Below are 20672 nucleotides of genomic sequence, written 5' to 3'. Positions count from 1 at the left end.
ATCCGGAGAGGACTGGGAGTCACCCAGCAGGCCTCTGGGCCCCCCAACTGGAGGGCCTGGAGAGGAGGGGACCCCAACTGAGATAACAGGGAGGGTTTGGAGGCTTGCCTTTTGGGAATAGGGAGAGACTGGGGTCCCTGGCAAGTGGGTGGGGACACCAGCAGTTACCAGTAGAACCAATGAGGATCATATGTTATAGAGGAAAGAACAAAGATGGAGACTGAGAGTCAGACACATTGGTCCGATGTAGCATTTGTCAAGGGCCAAACACTGCTTCCAGAGCTTTATGTTAACTCACTTATTCGTCACTCAGGATCACAGGGCAAGAAGGTCACAGTGCCAGGGTCTGAGCCCTGGTCTGGCTCCCACGCAGGGGCTCCCCCTCCCAGTTCTGCCTCACCAGCCCCACACACCCTCTAGCGGGAATATGGCTTAAGATAGTTATGGGCCCCGGGCACTAAGCACCCCCATATGCCAGTGAGCATTCGGTAAACAGCAGTGGATTTTGTCTCAGGAGGAGAGAGCAGCCCCAGAGGCCCACAGGGTGGAGAAGACGCTCTCCCCGGGGAGTTCATTCCCAGAAACCTGAGGACAGGCAGGTGGGGAAGGCTGCAGGTGAGATGACTTCAGGATCCTGGGTTCTCCACCCACAGCTCTGGAACCACCTGGGTCCCTGCAAGGGTGGCGGGTCCTCCCCAGCACAGGGCAAGGAGAGTGAGTGGACTTCACAGAGGCATTTTCATGGAGATGTAAAGTACACACAGGAAAATGCAAATCTTATGCGATGAATTTTTACTCATGTATACACTTGTGCAACCACCACCCAGATCAATGTCTAGGATATTTCCATCGCCCTGGGCAGTTCCCTCCTGCCTTCGTCAGTCAATACCTCCTTCCCAAAGGCACTCGCTGACCTGATGTCCATCACCACAGACTAGTTGGCCTGTATTGGAATGTCATTTCGATGGGATCACACGGCATGCACTCTTTTGTGTCCGGCTCAGCACAGTGCTTTCACCACTCACTGATGTTGCCTGTGCCAGTGCACAAGTTGTTTATCTCTTCACCTCTGAAGGGCGTTTGGGTTGTTTCCAGTGCTAGGCTATTGTGAGCAAAGCTGCCACAGTGCTTTTCCACAGTTGGAGTGGGAGGGCAGGGAGGAGTTGGGGAAGGGTTGACAGAGGGGTACGGAGAAGCCCGGGGGGGGGGTGGTTACGGGCTTTTTCATTATCCTGATTGTGGTGGGGGCTTTCTATATGTCATAACTTATCAAAATATGTACTTTAAATATGTATAGCATATTATATGTCAACTATACTTTAATAAATCTGTAAAAAATGGGATCAGTGGCCTTTAGATATTGTTTTAACCTCATGATTATTATTTTTTGTTAACCCTCACCCAAGGAGATTTTTTTCCATTGATCTTTAGAGAGAGTGGAAGGGAGGGAGAGAGAGAAACATCGACGTGAGAGAGACACATCGATTGACTGCCTCACGCACGTGCCCCTATGGGGACTGGGGATCAAACCTGCAACCCAAGTACGTGCCCTTGACCAGGAATCAAACCCATGACCCTTTGGTGTGTGTGCCAACGCTCTAACCACTGACCCACACCAGCCAGGGCCTTCATGATTCTTTATTCACACAAAAACTTATGGAAGCTCAATGAGTAACAGAGATAAAGCGAGAGCTGCTTTGTTAAATGGTGAGGTGGGCATCCTTTCTGGACCCCACTCACACAGCTTCCCCTGCCCCTCACAGTGCCCTTGAGACATCTCCCCAGGGCTCCACAGAAGCCAATTTGAAAACCATTGGCCCAGAGGGTCTCTGGAGGCCCTGCCAGTTCAAGGTGTTCTTGATACAAAACCTCCAGGCCTGGGTCTGGCCTTCTTGCCAATCCCTACCTTTCATCACAGTATGGACCCTACACACAACCATCTTCTATGGCACTGTCCATGTTGCAAGCACCAACTCACAGGGACACCTCAACCAACAGTTGCCTCCCGGCGCAGTGTTGCAGAGGCTCCCAAGGGATCCTTTATACACCTCCACCTGGGCTCCTGCTGCTCCAGGTGGCTGTCACCCACTGCGCTGCATTTGGCTGTTGTCACCTGCCCACCCAACCACTGATGGCTCCTTGGAGCAGGGGTGACCTCTGGTGCCGGGGTCACTCTCCCAACACTGGCCCTGGCCCAAGGCAGGCACTAAGGACACGCTGACCTACCGGCTCTCAGCTCGGTCCCTCCTAGAAAGTGCTGACCAGGGCCCAGAGTTTTTCCACGACTCCACTCGGTGGGGCCCTCAGCTCCCTGCTGCTCCTCAGAAGTGTCAGGAATGCTCCCCTGGGCATCTTAGCACTTGCTGCTCCTTCGGCCTGACGCCTCTTCAATATAGTTCATTGAGCTCGGCCGGGCGTGGCTCAGCGGTTGAGCGTGGACCTAGGATCCAGGCGATCAGGGTTCGGTTCCCGGTCAGGGCACATGCCCGGTTGTGGGCTTGAACAATGACTCTCTCATCATTGATGTTTCTGTCTCCCTCTCCCTCTCCTTTCCTCTCTCTGAAATCAATAAAGATATATTAAATATATATATATGTAGTTCATTGGCTCCTCGCTGAATTCGGGCGTCTGCTCAAACATCACCGAGGTCCAGAGGCCTCTCCTGACCTACCGAAGCTTCTTCCTACCCACCTCTATTTATCCCCTCGCCTGCCTTACTCTATTTTCAGAGTACTCATTACTACCTGACTCCCGGGGAGTGCCCCCCACACCCCCGTAGTTGGGGAGTCAAAGCTCCACCTGTCTGGGGCAGGGGTTCCATGAAGCCACTTCCTCCCTCTCTGGGAGTCAGTGAAGGCATATCCTCGGGTACGACTTAAAGGGAAAAGGGGGGGGGGGGGACACAGGGAATGAGCATGAGTGAACGAGTGAGTCACTGAATACCTTCTTTCTCCGAGGCGTGAACTAGAAGGCCGGTCGCATGGGCAGCACCTTCAGAGCCTGGGGCCAGCGCTGGACCACCCCTCAGAAAAGGAGGCCGCGGTTCCTTTAAGAGGGAGGGCTCCGCCCCGCGAAGCCCCGCCCAGAGAGGGTCACGTGCCCCTGGCGGGAGCAGCAGGGGTGAGCCGCGGGGAGGTTTGAAAGCCAGGCGCGCACCGCCCGAGCGCCGGTTCCGCCTGCGCCTGGGACCTGCGCCTGGGATGTCGGTGCTGCGGTGGCAGGATCAGCTGCCCGGCCTGAACGCGGCCACCATCTTGGTAGGGTCAGCGGCCCCGCTTCCCCCGCCGCCTTTCCTCCTCGGCTGTGCTTCGGCGGCCCGGGGCTCTGCGCTCAACTTGGGGCTCGCGCTCGCTGTTCGCGCTGGGGTGGTGGGCGGGATGGCCACACCCTGGACCAATCGGAATAGCCTCCGTCTGAGACGGAAGGATTCCCCCACCAGTAGGTGCGCTGGTGACTATTTCCCGGTTTCTGATTGGTTTCTGGCCCCCGGGACTTGCTTTTTCTTCGTCTCAGAGTAAAGCCCGGAGCAGTCCGAGGGAGGGTCCGGGAGGTAGGAAGAGCTGGGCGGCCAGGACCCGAGAGGGTGCAAACCTCGGGCTCTCAGCCCGCGCCTGGCGGAGACTTCTTTCCGTAGACGGCGTCCTGCACGCTGGAGCCAGAACCCGGGGGGTCGTGGCCGCCTTCGGTCCGTGCCCGGATCCCTATGCCCTGCAGAGGCACCGCTGTGCCCAGTTATCAACCGGCCGCCTTCTCTCTCTGGGCAGCTGGTGGGCACGGAGGATGCGCTTCTGCAGCAGCTGGCCGATTCGATGCTCAAGGAGGACTGCGCCTCCAACCTGAAGGTGTAAGTAGCTGAAGCTGGGGGTGACCGATGGCTCGGCTGTGGCCTGAGCTCTGGCCCGGGCGCGAGGGACAGCGGAGGAGCCTCCCGAGAGGCGGGGGCAGGTGGAGCGGGTTGGCGAACCCCTGCACCCTCCTTAACGGCCCATCTGCCCCCGCTCACCCCACCCCCGTCTAAAGTATCCACCATCACTCTGTCGCACACTTGTTCTCTTCCTCTGACACTTGTCACCATAAGAAATTTCCTTGCTCACCTGTTCGTTCACTCATTGCCAGTCTACCACGCCCATGGGCCCCAAGGTCAGCCCCTTGCGGGCAGGGACTTTGACCTTTGTTCACTGGTGAATCCCCAGTGTCTGGCACAGTGACGTACCCCCCCAAATTTGGAGAAAAGGTGACTGAGGAAGTATATTTTGTTTTCCTTCTTCTAATGGGAAGTAGAAACAATTGCTGAGGAAGTCAAGGGACTGTATGTATGTCGGTGTTGTTTGCACTGATAGGAAGATAAGCTTCTGGGGTCCCTGTTGAATTCCTTCCAGTCATCCAAATCTAAAGGGCATTTCCTCCGTGGGAACTGGAAATGCCCCTGACTAGGTAGAATAAATCCTGATGCAGCACTTTAAAGAACCTCTGATGAGGGAACATAATCTTTTTTTTTTCTAAATAAAGATTGTTCATAGGCCTGTCTGTGCTTTACCCATCTTGCCAGCCTCTTGGGCCACAGAACGTCGAACACAACCAACTATCTCAAACCCATAGCTTAGAAATAGGAAAGGGTTTTTTAAAAATAATTTATTTAGCCCGGCCGGGCATGGCTCAACAGTTGAGCATTGACCTAGGATCCAGGCGATCAGAGTTCGATTCCCGATCAGGGCACATGCCTGGGTTTCGGGCTCCATCCCCAGTCGGGGGCCTTGCAGGAGGCAGCTGATGAATGACTCTCTCATCATTGATGTTTCTATCTCTCTCTCTCCCTCTCCTTTCCTCTCTCTGAAATCAATAAAGATATGTTTTAAAATAAAAAAATTAAAATAAAAAGATAACAATAATTTATTTAATTAGCATCAGGGTAAATGGAAAATGTGGACAAAATTGCCTACATTGAGCCCAATAGAAAGAAGTGTCATGGAAATCTTTGCCAAAACAAGGGCAAGTCACATGACATGCAGAAATCTGATGACGAACCACTCTGGAAAAAGAAGAAAGCTCCTTTTTGAGTATTTTGTGCCATTTAGGAATTTAATAAGAATCTGAATTTTTAAGAGGCATTCAAAGACCAAACAATAAAAAAACAGAATAAAAGGAAGAGGGCGGTTGCAGAGCTAAGGGCCAAAAAGGGCCAAAAATAATACCATAGGTGATCTAACAAATAGAAACATCAATGATGAGAGAGTTGTCTTTGATCAGCTGCCTCCTGCATGAGCCCACAACCCGGGCATGTGCCCTGACCTAGAATTGAACCGCAATCTCCTGAATCCTAGGTCGATGCTCAATGGCCGACCCACGCCTGGCTGGGTGTTTATCTCTTTATTGATGAACTATTTAGTTGACAGAGAGAGCCTCCTCAGCTCTCTTTGCCTCTCTCATGGCGACCTCAGTGTTCCAGAGTGACAGCTTCATCAGCCTAGGTCCAATATTATAGTTAGAGCAAAATAGAAATATACATAATAATAACAATAATAATAATAACGTCTTGTCCAAATGGTAGGGTAGGATATAAGAATGTTAATGTTCTTGTTATTTGTAACAGATAATCCAATAAAGATAACATTGAAACATATAGTTTAAAATGATACCAATATACTAATGTTTTCTTAATTAGGTACTTCCAGGAAATAATCTCTGTGATTAAAAAATAATTTATCTAGGTTCGTCTATTTTTTTCAATTCTACTTTAGTTTTTTTGCTTTCATTAAATGCAAATTAAATTAATACTATTATCCTATTTTTAGATTATATCTATTCTAGTGTCTGAATGTGTATAGTATGTTATATACATGAAGAGATGTTTAGAAAAATGCTCTAATTAATGTTAATAGTAGTAATTTCTATGTAACTGGACTTTTAGGAGTGTGTGTGTGTTTTAAATATATTATTATTGAATTAGAGAGAGAGCGAAACCTCAATCTGTTGCCTCTTGTGCCCACCGAACCAGGGATCGAGCCCACAGTCTGGGCACATGCCCTGACCAGGAATTGAACCGGTGACCCCTTGGTGCATGGGAAGCTCAACCAGTTGAGCCACACTGGCCAGGGCTCTGTGTGTGTATTTTTTAACTTTTGTGTTTTTTGTACTTTTTGTAACTAAGGTGGGGGTGGGAGGAGATGGGTAATAGGAATACATGGAAATGGGCAGAAGTAGAAGGTTAAAAAAAACCCTTCAGGTGGGTATTTGACAACCAGAGACCAAGTCCAGACAAGAGTGATGAGGGTGGTTTGTCTAGAGTCACATAGCTGGTAATTGACAGGACTGGGATTTGAACCTACATCTCTCACACTCCAAAGGAGTTCAGTCTTAACCCTTAAGCTTCACAGTTCAGCACCGTCTTCTGAGCCTGGCCTCCCTTCCAGCATGCAGTTAGCGTGCTAACCCCATGCCATCTTCTATCCAAAGCTCCCTCTTGCCAAGGCGGTTACTAAACAGAACTCCTTTCTGGCAGAGGAGTCAGAAGAAAGTAATCGGGGTAGGACCCGCCCTACCCATCTGCTCACCTGGGGTTTCGTGCCCAGGAGGGCATCTGGTAAATAGGTGAAGCACCTCTGATGGCCTCTTGTTCTATGACGGACATGTAAATGGTCACGGGAACGTGGGTACATGTATCTTAAGTTCTGTAGTTTCTTGTTTTTCAGCCACTTGGCACATTCCCTCCCTCTGCCCTCCAGTGTGAATCGCCCCCGAATTGACCTCATTGTGTTCGTGGTCAACCTGCACAGCAAATACAGGTGAGAGCCAGAGGACGGGGCTGTCGGGGCTCGGGTGGCCCTGGCTTAGGGGTGTGCTGGGACAGGGACCTCACTTATGATGGGAAGGAGAGGAGGCAGGGAGAGGCTGCCTAGGGTTAACCTAGAGGGTGAGGAGGGAGAGCCAGTGGCCAGTAGAAGATGTTTAAAAGACACTAATAACTCCTAGCAGTGTCATCTGTCATCTAACTAATGCTTTCTGAGGTCTGCTCTGTATCCCTGACAGCAGGCGCAGAATGACTGAAACAGACCTCTGTCCTCAATGTGTTCCTAGTCCACTGTGGGAGAAGGCTAGTCTTTCGAACACTTGTGAGAGCCCACACAAGACCTTTAACTCTCAGGACTTAGTCAGGGTAGACTTTCTGGTGGAGGTGACACCTGAAAGGTGAGAAGGAGTTAGCCAGGTAAAGATGGGAGTGAACACATGTTCCAGGCAAAGAGTTAATGTGAAAAATATAGGGCGTAGGGGACTATTACAACCTGTGTGAGGTCAGGAGCCCAGTCTAGTGTGGGGCCATGGCAGTGGCAGCTGGAGTGGCCTGGCCTGGCCTCCCTGTGGTGATGGCAGCCCTGGGGACAGGACTGTAGCCAGCCTGAGGAGCGCAGAAGGGAGGTGTCCCCTCTCCCCCCTGGGGGACAGCTGACTGAGGTTAGGCAGGGCACGAGGTGCAGGACAGAAACCAACACAACCTCTGGGCCTATGGTGGGGATTAAGGGAAGCTGTGGGCAAAACATCTGGGATCCCAGGGGCATAGCGACACCAGACACAGGTAGCATCAGGGTTAAGTCCAGACTCACCCTCCGACCAGGCAGAACTAGTCAGCAGTGACTTAAGCCTGTGACGGGCTGAGCAATCGTCAGCTGCCATGACTCCCAAGCGTCCTGGCTCAGCAGACCTATTGCTGTTTGGGTGAAGCCTCTCTATTCACCAAAAGGGATCCTGGCTAGTTTTCGGAGAAATGCTGCTCTCCAGCCACACTTAGGGGCAGGCACATCATTGCTGTTAGCCTTGTTCGGGCCGAAACCTTGGCCGGGGCCTCCTGACCAAGATGGCTTTTTGACCAGGAGACCATAGATGCCTTCATCACTCATTCCCTGGACCGCAGGAAGTGAAAGCCTTGGCCGAAGGCCAGGTGCCTTGTCTAAACACTGTAACCTGATTAGAAAGCGATTTGGCAATACCTATATACATTTTAAAAAGACCCAGCCATTCTGTACTCCAGACACATTTGCTTGGACGTGTAAGGCTGTGTAAAGGAGTGTGCCTGCAGCATCCTTGCACTGAGGAAGGGGCGGAGACCACGGGAGTGCCCATCACTGGGACAACTGTGTGGTGCTGTGGTCGGTCCAGAGAATGAGACAGATATGTGGATGCTTCCCTGTCTGTATTTGCATGTGAAAAACATTCTAGAAGAATTACACCCCAAACGGCTGGCAGCAGTTCCCTCTGGGGAGTTGGGACTAAAGGGTGGCACTGGAGAAGAGGGCTTTTACTGTTTAATTATACATCCATATTTCCTGTTTCACTACTTGACAGGCTTGGGTCACTTTGTAATCAAAAGCAGTTTGAGAAAATGAAAAGGACCCAGTATTCCAGTACGCTGGGCAGCTTCCTGTCACCTCCTTGTTCTCTGGCCTCCCTGGGGTGGGGAGCGGGCCACTGCGCTCTGTTGTAAGGCTTGTCCTCTGGTTTGTTTTCTCTCCCCGGCCTGGCACCCCAGCCTGCAGAATGTGGAGGAGTCCCTGCACCATGTGGATGCGACCTTCTTCTTGGGGAAGGTGGGCTTCCTCGCCACGGGCGGTAAGTGCATCCCTCGCCCGCCCCTGCCCACCCCCACCCAGGGCAGTTGGCACTGTGGTGGACCCCTTGCACTGTGGTAGCACCTGGCTGATGGAATCTGACCTGTTGTCGGTCTTTCTAAAAGTGCGTCTGAGCGGGTCATTCCACTGAGTTAATTCTGCTGAGATCATTGTTTAGAGTTTCCTGGTAGTTTTAGAGTAAAACCCAACTCCTGTAAAGGCCCAGCATGTTCTGTAGCTTGGCCCCTGCCTTCCTGCCCACTCTCACCTCCTAGCTCTCCCGTTCTTTGGTTCAGCTTGCAGTCCTCTGAACAAGTCTACTGTCTCTGCAACTTTGTGTTACTAGCAGTGGAAATAACGATAGCTAACCTTCACTGAGCACCCACTGTCTGCCAGGCACTGCTCTGGGTGCCTTGTTTTATGTCACTAGTCTTCACAAACAACCCTTTGAGGTGGGCATTAGTCTCTCTTTTATAGCCGAAGAAACTGGTCATGAGGTTAAGTAACTTGCCCAAGGCCCCATAGCTAAAAAGTAGTAGAGCTGAGATTCATACGTAGTCATATTCCTGAGCCATATGGCTTCTCTCAGATACTCTCTTCCTCTTCTGCCTAATAACCTCTCTTTTCGCTGTCCTGGGGAAGCCTCCCTGACCAGCCCTGCAATCTGGGACCATGGGGTACCCATCCTGCACTGACGGTGCATTTTACCTGTCTGCCCCCTGAGCTGAACTGTGAGCCTGGCACAGATTGTTCTCAGAAAGCATTGGTGAGCCCTGGCCTGTGTGGCTCAGTTGGTTGGGCATCATCCTGGGCACCAAAAGGTTGCCGGTTCTATTCCCAGGCAGGGCACATGCCCACGTTGCAGGCTCGATCCCTGGTAGGGGGCATGGAGGAGGCAGCTAATCAATGTTTCGCTCTCACATTGATGTTTCTGTCTCTCTCCCTTTCCTTTCCTCTCTTTCTAAAAAAAATCAATTTAAAAAGTCTTTAAAAAAATAGAAATAAAAAGCATTGGTGACTAAATGAATGCGAGGTCATTTTTATATGTCAATCCACTGAGTCGCTATGGTAACTCAGTGGGGCTGTTACTGTCACCTTTTATAGACCAGGAAACTTTTCATAGCCCTTCCAAAGCCCTTTCAGCCTTACTTTCTAACCTGATCTCAACAGCCCTGAAGAGGAGATGGAACAGGGTTATCACCCCGACTAGTTAGAAACAGGCCCAGAGAGGGAAGTAAACTGCCTGGCCCAGTCTTCCTAGATGGCAGCGTGAAGGTAGTGGGCACAGCCGCAGCACTCACCGCTTCTTTGCAGCCGGGCGGGAGAGTCACTGCAGCATCCACCGGAACACCGTGCTGAAGCTGGCCCAAGCCTACCGGAGCCCCCTGCTCTTCTGTGACCTGGAGGTGAGGATCCATCACGCGGGTGTGGGGAGTGGCGGTCAGCGCACAGTGGGCTCATCGGGACTGCTCGGAGGACCCCTGAGTACTGAGTGAGGATCCTGACGTGGAGACACAAGGTCCTGGTTTGAATCCTGGCTTGTCCACTTACTGACTGTGACTTGGATGGGTCATTCTAAGCCTTGGGTACACAAATGTGAAGTGGATGACATATATTCATCTTCAGTGCCTCGTATGTGCCAGGTGCTATCCCTTCTTACCTGGCTTATTCTTCTGTTTTGTTTTCTCTACTCGTAACCAAGCCTGTGTGTGTATTTGTGGGTCCATGTTAATATCTCACTCTCTTACAAGGGATAAGAGCCGTGAGGCCGGGCACCTCATCTGTCCCATTAACCAGTGCATCCTCATGACCCGGGCAATCAGAATGCCGTGTCCCCTCACCGCTCTGATTGCAGACGTTGTCCAGTCCCAGCTTGGGGCAGAGTGTCCAGCAGGCAGTGGGAATGGTGGCTGGGTGGGTAGATGTTGGATGGATACATATGGTGTTGGTTCTGCCCTGACTCACTTCTGTTGGTGTTTCTGAAGGTGAGCCCTAATTGTGGGCAGTGCCGAGCAGGTTTCTGTTTGCTCTTTAGCCTCTCCTTCTGCAGCACGAATCCTGACAACTTTGCTAGAGGGTCCTGAGCAGGAGTTGATGCTGCTCCCCGGGAGGTCTGCTGAGGGCTCCAGGGCCTGGGCTGCCCTACCCATGCACCAGGCCTGCTCAGGTGGCTTTGGGGTCTATTTATTGGCTTTGAGGCTTATTTAGAAGACTTGTGTTTCTGGTATGAAGACACCCATTCCCAAAGGCAAAGTGATGTAACAGAATTGAGTCAGCATGCGGCCCTTCACCACCATCTGGATCACGGGTTCTTATTCTGCGGTCTGTGGACCCCTCCAATCTGAGAGTAGAATTTAGGAGATCTGTGAACATGGGTGAGAAGAAGATTACTTCTTTTATTTTACCTCTGAGTGGAATTTAGCTTTATGAGTGTAAGCAAGAGATGTCAGGAGCATTAGCAGAATCTGTGGCCAGTGCATGAAGATGTCGGCTAACCGGGTGGTGGGCGGTGCAGTTCCGCGCATGGCCAGTAGGTGGCAGGCCACACCAGGTCCTGGGCTACCTGGAGCCTGAGAACTTGAGAAAAGGCCCGTGGCTGCTATTTCCAGTCCCCCTCAGACCTGCTGAGAACCGAGACCTGCATCCCTCAGAGGGAGGGCCCAGTGTTTGGAGAGTCATCACTCCTCGGACCTTTCAGGTCACACCCCTCCACGTAGTCAAGTTTGGGTCCCACCATATTTTGAGTCTTTGCACGGCAAGAATTATCACCCCCTTTACACATGAGGAAACCCACTCAGCGAGGTGTGGGATTCACCCACTGAAATTATTTCCTAGCTCTGCCGATTTCTGAGTTCTGATCCCTGAGAACACAAAGGAGTCAGACATTGACCCTCAGAATCTAGTGAGATGGACGGGCACGTTATATATGCAACAGAAGAATTTGCAGAGCTTTAGAAGCCTGGTGGTGGGATTAAGTCCTTCCTTCCTGTAGGTGACAGAGGCAGTTGGAATGTGGTCAGACTTGGGTTTGGGGGCCAGGCCTCTGGAGTGTGGTGTGTGATTGGAGGAGGCCTGGCCAGAGACCGGAGGCAGGCTGCAGAGCCTGAGCCAGTGGCTTGGAGCTATATTTCGGAGGCAAAGGCCACAGAACTTAGAGTAAGAGGATTTATTCAACAAATAGTTCTTACATGTCTGCAGTGTGCCAAGCACTCCTCTAGGCACTAGGGATGCGGCATAGAACCAAACAGTAAATAAAAAAATCCCAGCTCTATTCTGGTGGACGAAGCAGACGTAGAATGCATAATCTGTTAGAAAATGGGGGGGGGGGGGGTGACATGTCAGGTGTTGGAGAAGCAGTAAGATTTAGATAGGGTGTTCACTAAAAAAGCGGCCTTTAAGTGAAGACAAAGGCAGTAAGAAGGCAAGCTACCGCCCGGCCAGCATGGCTCAGTGGTTGAGTGTCGACCCATGAACCAGGTCACGGTTTGATTGCCAGTCAGGGCACATGCCTGGGTTGCGGGCTCAATCCCAGGTAGGAAGCGTGCAGGAGGCAGCTGATCGATGATTCTCTCCCTCATCATTGATGTTTCTTTCTCCCTTCCTCTCTGAAATAAAAAACATTTAAAAAAACAACAAAAAATGGCAGGCCATCAAGGCTCCTGGTGGCAAAGCACACTAAGCAGGAGAAGCGGCATGTGCAAAGGCCCTGAGTCTGGAACTTGCCTGGTGTGTTCAAGGTCCCACAGGGAGATGTGGGTGGCTGGAGCAGACCAACAAGGGGCAGAGTAGGGGGAGATCAGAGTGATAGTGTGGCCAGATCAGTAGGTCCTGTGGGCAGTAGCAAAGGAAGTGGCTTTTACTCTGAGTAAAACCAGAGCCACTGCAGGGTGAGGCAAGGATGGGAGGTGGCCTGGCTGGGGTTTTAAGTGGATCCCTGCAGCTGTTGAGAGGAGAGTAGACTGAAGGGAGGCAAGGGCAGGAGTAGGGAGTCACGCCGAGCGGCTGTTTCTAGAAGAGTTAACAGTGGCCTGGACTCGGTGGTGCCAGGGAAGAGGGAGATGGGATGCTCTATGGTACTGGCTGTTTCCAGGTGGCAGGCTGTGCTGGTGGCCTGGATGTGAGGCACAAGAGCAAGAAGAGTCCGGGGGACTTGAGCGTTCGGCCTTTGGCTGAGCTAGGGAAGACCGTAGGAGGAGCAGGTTTCGGGGACTCCCAGGGGCTCCGCTTTGGACATGCTAAGATTAAGGTATCTGTTAGCTTACACAGAAACCGAGCAGGCAGCTGATACATGTGTCTGACACAGAGAGGGAAGGTCTGGAGATGGAATTTGGGATTGAGATGGTTTTAGAGCCACAGAACTGGATGCGGTCATCTAAGGAGTTAGTGTGGGGAGGGCCAGGCACCGGAGCCCCCTGCACTTAGGTGCTGGACAGAGAGGAGGGAGCAGCCTGGGAGGTGGGCAGGAAAGTGGGTGACCCTGGGTCCTGGGAGCGAAGGAGAAAACGCCATTTCAAGGAGGGAGGGGCTGCGTCAGATTCTACTGGAGAGTCTCTGGGAATGAGGCCAGTGTGATGAGGACCATGGCTTCACCTCAGATTTAGGACCGAGGGGGTGACAAGTGACACATGGCGGGAGTAAGAGTAGGAGGACGGGAGGATGCCTGTCTCTGGTTTGGGCCTCTGTGAGCCCGGCGCCTTCCCCAGCTGGAGAGGGACCGGGAAGGAGGCGGTGTTTCCAAGGCCCCTGCTGGCGGGGGACATCTAACGTCACGTTCAATGAGCGTTTATGGAGTGTCTCCTATTTGCCGGCAGCAGCTGGTGCCAGGCCCGGGAACAGTGTAACCCACACTCCTCAGCCCCGCAGCCTCCCAAAGCCCTGGTCCGGGGGCTCTTTGTTGGAGGCATCTCCCTTCTCCTGGTGAGGGCTGCTCTCCGCCCACCCCTCCTGCCCATCCCTGGGGTGTCTTTCTCAGATCCAGGTAAGGGAGCCTTCAGGGCCTCTGGCCCCTGGTTGAGATGCCAGCTGCGTGGTCACTAAGTGTGTGACTCTGGACAGTTTGCCTACCTCGCCAGCCCTGCTGCTGAGCCTTCGTTTCCTCTGGAGCAGGGCTCATCGTCTCTGGTGTCCCTGGAGGGTGTTTGAAGGAGTTGTAAGCCGAGATAGCTGCAAGCTGCTTGGAGAGGCGTGCCGTGGGCGTGCTGTGGACGAGGTCATGGCTGCGATGGGCAGCGGTGCACTGATCTGTGCCCCTGTCTCGGACCCCAGCCCCCCTCAGGCAGCCCTGCGCGGCTGCTCTGACTGCAGCTCTCTGCTCTTCCCCTGCAGGTAGAAAGCTTTCGGGTCACCATGGCGCAGCGCCTGGTCCGCATGCTGCAGGTCTGTGCGGGCCACGTGCCCGGCGTCTCGGCCCTGAACCTGCTGTCCCTGATGAGGAGCTCCGAGAGCCTCTTCCTGGAGGACCTGTGAAGGCCGCTGCCTGAAGGCCTGGTCGAGGCTTGACAGGCCCTGCCAGGGGTCAGCGGTCACTGCCCCGCGGGAGAGCTGAGCGGGGAGCCACGCTGGCGGGAGCAGCCCGCCTCCCTCTCCCACACTCACTCCAGCAGAGCCTTGTCTCTCCCCGTCGGACACGGTCCATTTCCCCTCAAGACCTCATTTGAACAAAGGGTCTGTGGCTAAAAACAGTTAGAAACTCACTTGTCTCACCCACCACTTTGATTTTGCAGGTGAACTGACTCAGAACCATTAAGAGGAGGGGAGGGGAGGGGAGGGGAGGGGAGGGGAGGGGAACGTGGCCTCCGTGAGCCCAGTCTGACTCCACATCCGGGCCTTGCTATTCTTAGAGAACCTGCTTGTTGCTTCTTGGAGCCTCAGTTTCCCGGGGTGAAATGATCTCATTTTCCCTTGTTGCGCTGTGGGTACTGAATGAAATGACAGCGAAGGGCCTGAGCTGGTATTACTCCCTGTGCTTGCTCGTGGGCTGATATTTCTTAATAAACTGTGTCAGTGCCTCGCACAGTGCCAGGTAGGCACTCAGTGAACAGTGACTATTATTTGAAATCACACAGAGCTAAGTTCAAAACCTAGTGCAAATCCAGAATTACACACTGAATTCCTCAGTTTGTGAGAACTGAGAGAAGCTGGCTGGGCACAGGGCAGCCTGGGGGGCGAATGGGAGGTCTGGTGGGAGAGAGCCAGGTCATGGCTGCCTTGGAGCATGACAGCACCTCTGCACCCTCACCCTCCTGTGCCAGGACCTGCCCTCCACCCTCGGGCGTCAGGATGATTCCTGCTTGATGCCCTGGGCAGTGCCGGCTCTGCAGGGCCTCTGCTTTGACGTCACCATCACAGCCAGCACTCATGATCCTCATTGGAGGGTGGGCCAACTTCAGACCTGTTAGGGGTATCACGAGGGTAGGGCCCTACATTTCTCCTTCCCATGGCTTCCTTCCAGCACCTCGCCAGTGCCCACCCCTGGAGCTCAGTTCAGTTGCACAGACGTCCTTGAGGCAGCCTCCTGTGCCCACCAAGCACCTCAGCTATGTAGATTTCGGTTGAGGCCCCAGATGTCACCGGACATTGGCAGGGCCTTCACATTCTACGGAGCTCTCACAGTCTCCTCGTCTCCTCCTAGCAGACCTGTGAGGTTGACGATGTTTCCCCATTTCACAGTTAATGAAACCGAGACTTGTGAGCAGAGGTGTGTCCACAGTCACGGAGCTGATCAGCTGCAGAGCCCACCCCTGGCCATAGTCTGCTTTTTTCCTCCAGTTTTCTTATTTGGCTTATCATTGAACAAAGGCAGGTTAGGGGCATCTGCTGGGCAGGCCCTGAACTGGGAACAGAAGTGAAGACACAGGCCTTGTGCCTGAGAAAGCAGCCATTGAAGGGCAGTCTCTAAGCGCCACTCCCACATGTTGGGGTCTGCCCTTCAGGAGAGGACTTCTGGGTACCCCTGGCACAGGGGGAGGCTTCGTGGAGGAGAGGGCTGTGAGCAGGCTAAGAGCACTGGCCCACGCCAGGAGAGGAGGGTGGTGTGGACTCAGCCAGCTAGGACGGGGCATGGCACTTTTTGCTGGAGACAAGGGGTGGTTCTCTCCATCCCCCCTAACCTGCCCTCAGCCAGCATGGGGCACACTTCTTTCTCTCCAGTCCCTGTGCCATGTTTTCTTTGCCACCTGGTGTCATTTAACAAGAGAAGTGGCGCCACATTCTCCAGCAGAGGATCTGGAAGCCGTCCAAGTGCTGGGGGAACACAACGCTGTTCCTGCTGCCAGCTCCAGCGAGCTTGGCAGGGGCTCCGGATCCCAGAGGCCACTTCTGCCTCACAGCGGAGCTGAGCAACCCCTCAACAGCAGTCAGTGGCCCTCTGCGGCCCTCTCCAGCCTGCTGCCTCTGACCAGGCGGTGTAGCTGCTCTGCACCGTCCAGAGGCCAGTTTGACCAAGGGGAGGCCGGGAAGGCCAGTCCTTATGCACCAAGGTGCCCAGCATCAGTGCTTGGCGCTGTGCAGGGAGGCAAGAGAGCCCGTGCTTGGCTGCTCACTGATCTCATGACCTCAAGCAGGTCACTTACCTTCGTGAACCTCAGTTTCCTCATCTGTAGAATGGGGTCAGGCTAATTAATACCTTTCTCCCTGGGAGGATTGAGATGACAAATTATTTCAAACATAAAGCTTGAAACAAATGTTAAGAGCTCTCAGGCTGGCCGCAGTCCCAAGGTGGTCACATGGGAGGTGATTATTGACAGGCGACTGGTCTGAGAGGGTGGGCGGCCTGAGACTCCTGCGGAGACGCCCTTCAGCTACGCCTGGAAGCTGCTGGTCCACCCTCTCTGAGCAGAGGAAACAGCGGGGCATTTGGGCCCCTGCTTTGTGGATGAGGCATCCAAGGCTCTCAGAGGGGCAGGGCTTGTTCAGGATCACAGGTTCTTTTGTCCCCTCAAGCCACCTGGCTGTGGGCAGCCCTTGGGCCTGCCCCAGGGAACTCACGTTTGTGTAGGAGGTGGCCCAGGCCCATGCATTCTGGCCCCAATCGTGATGTTTCCCATCCCTGCAAGAAGGCAGGGCCTCCTGGTGAGGAGGGGGCTGAATCTCGGTGCCTGTCTCCACCCCTCCTGGGACAAAGGCAGGGCAGCCCAGCCACAGAGGGGAAGTGATGCAGTGGGAAAGGGCTTGGCCTTTGAGCCCCACTGACTTGGGGTCTGTGGCCAACCTGAAGTGTCACCTGGTGAAGCTCACTTCCTGTCCCTGCACCCCAGAGCCTCTTGAGGTTCTTGTGAGACTACAAAAAAACAAAGAAACTGACCCCCACCCTGCCTGTGCCGTGTCTGCTGTCCAGACAGTGGCCCCTGGAGGGCTGGCTGGCTGTGCCCAGGGCTGTGGTAGGTGAGGTGAGCTGGGAGCTCTGACCTAAAGCCCCACCTCAGCTTGCTCCCCACCCACTCCCCATCCCACCCCACCCTCCCTGCACAGCTAGTGTTGGGCCAGGCCTACCTGGCGGGACTGCAACACAAACTTTAAAAAAATCCTCACCCAAGGATATTTTTTTCCATTGCTTTTCAGAGAGAGTGGAAGGGGGGAGAGAGAGAAATACCAACGTGAGAGACACATCGATTGGCTGCCTTCCGCATGCACCCCAACCGGGGCCGGGGATTGAGCCTGCAACCCTGGTACATACCCTTGACAGGAATCGAACCCGGGACCCTTCAGTCCGGGGAGTGGGGAGGCGATGCTCTCACCACTGAGCCAAACTGGCCAGGGCCAAAGGGACCCATTCCACAGGTGCCTGCTGGCTTAACCCCCCTTCCCTCAGCCTCCCCTGGGGCCACAGGGGGCAGGTATTGAATCACTGTGAAAGGACTTCACCCAGACAATTGCAGACCCGAGGGGTGGAGGAGGGGGCCTGGGAGACTGGTGGGCTGCCAGGCCCTGCACCCCTAAATCTGAGTCCTGCTTGAGTGCAACCCTAGGGACTGGGGACTGCTGAGGACCAGCTCTGGAGGGACAGTGGGTGGCAGTCCCCAGTGCCCTTTCCTTGGGGCTACCCTCTCACATCAGGGGAATGCCAAACACTTTTGGGGGGCCCTCAGGCTAACATTTGGTAGATGCCTGACTGATGATGACCCTGCAAGGCCAGACCCAGAGGGGGTCCCCAGCACTTGGTCCCCCTCTGCTATGCTGGACCACAGGCTCCTCGAGAGGGAGAGGACCCCACAGATGTGTGTCGTGGGAGGGGGTTGGGTGAGCTCAGGGGCCGAGGGGCTGCGTGGCCTGTCCCTTATCCTTCTGAGCTTGCTTTCCTCTTTGAAAGTAGACTCTGACGCCACCTGCCCCGCAGGGTTGAGGCCAGGAGTGTGGGGGTGCGGGGCACAGGCCAGGCAGGTGGAGAGGTGGCTCTGTGCCCTGCCATTTTCTCATGTGCTGCCTTGGTCACCGGGCCTGGTGTGCTCCTCCCCAGGTGTCCTCAGGGGTCATTCTCACTTCTGTCCCTCTGTCCCTCTGTCCCTCTGTCCCAAGGTCTCAGCAGGCCTTTCCTGACTCGCTGGCCCTCCCTGGCACCCTTCCCTCCTGAATTTCTCTCCCTCGTACCTCTCGCCTACTAAATGGTTTCACTGTTGGGGTTTTGTCTCTGTGCTTCCCTGCTGTCTCCCCAGAACCTGGAACAGAGCCTGAGCATAGTAGGTCCCAGTGAGTATTTTGGTAAATGATGGAGGTGTCTGCACACAGAGCCTGCCCCTGCATTTGCACAGGGCCAAGGCCTATAGGAGGCCCAGAGCGAGTGGCAAACGTGTCCCTCCTGTGTGCTGCCCCGAATGAGGCCTGAGGAAGTGGAGGCCCCTGGGAAGTCTCCCTGCTCCTCCCCCATACCCCTCCCAACAAGCCCCCCTCACAGCCTCCTTCCACCTTCAGGCCTGGTCCCCAGGAGGTGGGGACTCCACTCCCTGCTACAGAGACTGGGGGCTCCTTCCTGACCTGACATCAGGCATAAAGGGCCCACATTCCTCCACCCAGGGCCCCTCGGATTGTGTGTGCACACGCAGGCCTCTGTGTGTGAGTGTATGTGTGAGAGTGTGTGTGTGTGAGTGTGTACAGAGAATGGGGGCAGCTCTGGCCTGTGAAAACCTGGGCGTAGGTTTCGTAACCGCTTCATGGCAGGGCATGACCTACCCTTGCACAGCTTGAGTTCACGGGGAGAGAGGCCATGGGTGGGGGCCTCTCTGACTCCCCTCCAGGACTTTGTACTGACCCCTGGCTCTCCCACCCCTCTTCCAGCATCCAGAGGACCAACATCGCATCCTTTGGGCTGTCCCCAGTGAGGAGGACTTCCTAGCAGTGTCCTATTGTCAAGAGCTGAATGTTCAAGGGGACCAGGGGAATCTGTTCTGGGAATGTGGGCAAAATAAGACGGGGAGAGTCAACTCGAGGCCCGGGCCAGGGCTGGGGGCCCAGGGAAGGCCAACAGAACAGCTCCCACTGGGTGGGCCCTTCGTGAAACACAAAACCCGTCTCCCTACACGCACACGCACACGCACACACACACACACACACACACGCACACGAGAACGTAAAGGCGCGACGCAGGCTGGGCTGGAAGACCCCAGAGTGAGAGGGGCTCCCTGGGGATGGAGGGAAATGCCCTCTCTTACTCAGATCCCGAGTTGGAGGGTCTGTTCATGAGCGTGTGTCCAGGTATTACTCACAGCCTTACGTATAAAACTCATTTTCAGCTCAGGACAGAGTGCATCTGCGCCTCGGAGCACTTTCAGATCCAGATCTTGGGGGCTGGGCACCTGTGCCCCTAGGGACTGCCCCCTAGAACCCAGAGCTTTCCAACAGGCCCCGAATTTCCTCACTTCCCCCATCCTGTCCCTGAGGCATGAAGGGCTCAGGCCGCACTTCACAGCTGGCTGAACACAGGCCCGGCCGGCCCCGCGTATGTGCTGGGTCATCCCTTTGTCCCTCAGCCTCGTTTTCCCCACCTCATTACAGGGCCGGTGTCAGAGCCACGGGGAGGGTGTTTTGGGGGGCATTTGGGGACAGAGATCAAGCGAGGCTCCCTTCTCCCTGGCAGACCCCCAGTTAACCACCCTTTAAAAACTTTCATCAGTGAATGAAAACTTGAGAAAACCATGAGACAGATTCGATCAGAGGGCTTTTCAGAAACAAAGTCCCTTATTTCCTTCTCAAGAACACTGAGGTGATGACGTCAAGTTATTTAAAGTAAAAACTATTAAAAGAACAAGGAAAATTTGCAAGAACCACGTCGATTTTAGAAACTATAACTCCTCTCGGTCACATCTCACAATCAAAAAGTGATGAAGACTTGAATAAAGAAATTAACAAACTTAATTGCCAAGAAAAAAGAAAACACATTGAGGCGTGACCTGACGTTCCCCACACTGGTCTGGGGGGGAGATTTCTCTTTTTAACTGAAGTCATCCAAGCAGAGCTTCGAGGCCCCCCTCCCCATTTAGGAGGCGCCTGTACACACCACTGACACGAATTCCTCCGGCCCTTTGCTGTTGCCAGCTTTGTCCTTGGCACCTGCCCTGTGCCAGCAAAAGGAGGCACCCTGTAGACATTCGTGTCCAATGAGTACCCCTGCTTCGCCCTCAGGGCTGCCTGTGCCAACGTGCAGGAGTGACCATCTACAGTTCTCCCTCTCTGGCTTGGGCCCCGAGGGCCACCTCCTTTGCTTTCTGCCCGAGGAGTCAGAGGTGGCTCATAAATGACCTCAGACCTGGCCCACCCTCTCCCAGGGTCAGTTCCTGCTCCTGGGTTCCCACAGGCTGCCCCCTGCTCTGCCCGAGTATCTGGCAGGAGGTTTAAATGAGAGCCCTGCAGTCCCGAGGGTGACAGGTAGTAACACCAGCAGTGATGGGGCGATGGAGGCCCAGTCCTCTCCCCTCCCCCACCCCCACCCCTCTGCCCCATAGGAGAGCCTTCCCTGCCTGGGCTCCTGTCCAGGCTCCTGGCTCCTCCACCCCCTCACCACACACCCACACCCACACCCACCACCCCACACCCACTTCTCCTTTGCAGCTGCTCCACCACCTACACCTTCCTGCCTCGGAG

At 54.2% G+C, this 20672-nt stretch overlaps 1 protein-coding gene across 3 annotated transcripts; it reads left to right on the top strand.

Moving 5' to 3' along the window:
• Positions 1 to 3112: 3112 nt before the first annotated feature.
• Positions 3113 to 14638, top strand: CENPM (centromere protein M). 3 transcript variants are annotated; one of them, XM_081128950.1, is made up of 6 exons: positions 3113 to 3257; positions 3765 to 3844; positions 6723 to 6782; positions 8522 to 8601; positions 9915 to 10006; positions 13926 to 14638. In XM_081128950.1, the coding sequence occupies exons 1-6, from the start codon at positions 3201 to 3203 to the stop codon at positions 14064 to 14066; spliced, it is 510 nt and encodes a 169-aa protein (XP_080985076.1). In that variant the 5' UTR covers positions 3113 to 3200; the 3' UTR covers positions 14067 to 14638. The 3 variants fall into 3 exon arrangements, with proteins under 3 accessions (XP_080985076.1, XP_080985075.1, XP_080985074.1); XM_081128949.1 differs by having other exon boundaries at positions 6690 to 6782; XM_081128948.1 differs by having other exon boundaries at positions 6675 to 6782.
• The last annotated feature ends 6034 nt before the right edge of the window (positions 14639 to 20672 follow it).

The sequence above is a fragment of the Miniopterus schreibersii genome (genome assembly GCF_964146895.1).
Source record: "Miniopterus schreibersii genome assembly, chromosome: 2".
Lineage (NCBI taxonomy): Eukaryota > Metazoa > Chordata > Mammalia > Chiroptera > Miniopteridae > Miniopterus > Miniopterus schreibersii.
This window is presented reverse-complemented; position numbering and strand designations above follow the sequence as displayed.

Excerpts from the sequence above, each read along its gene's own strand:
- CENPM (XM_081128948.1), top strand. The coding sequence starts at position 3,201 with ATGTCGGTGCTGCGGTGGCAGGATCAGCTGCCCGGCCTGAACGCGGCC. Across the intron at positions 6,783-8,521 it reads AACCTGCACAGCAAATACAG|CCTGCAGAATGTGGAGGAGT; the intron begins GTGAGAGCCAGA and ends CTGGCACCCCAG. Across the intron at positions 10,007-13,925 it reads TGCTCTTCTGTGACCTGGAG|GTAGAAAGCTTTCGGGTCAC; the intron begins GTGAGGATCCAT and ends CTTCCCCTGCAG.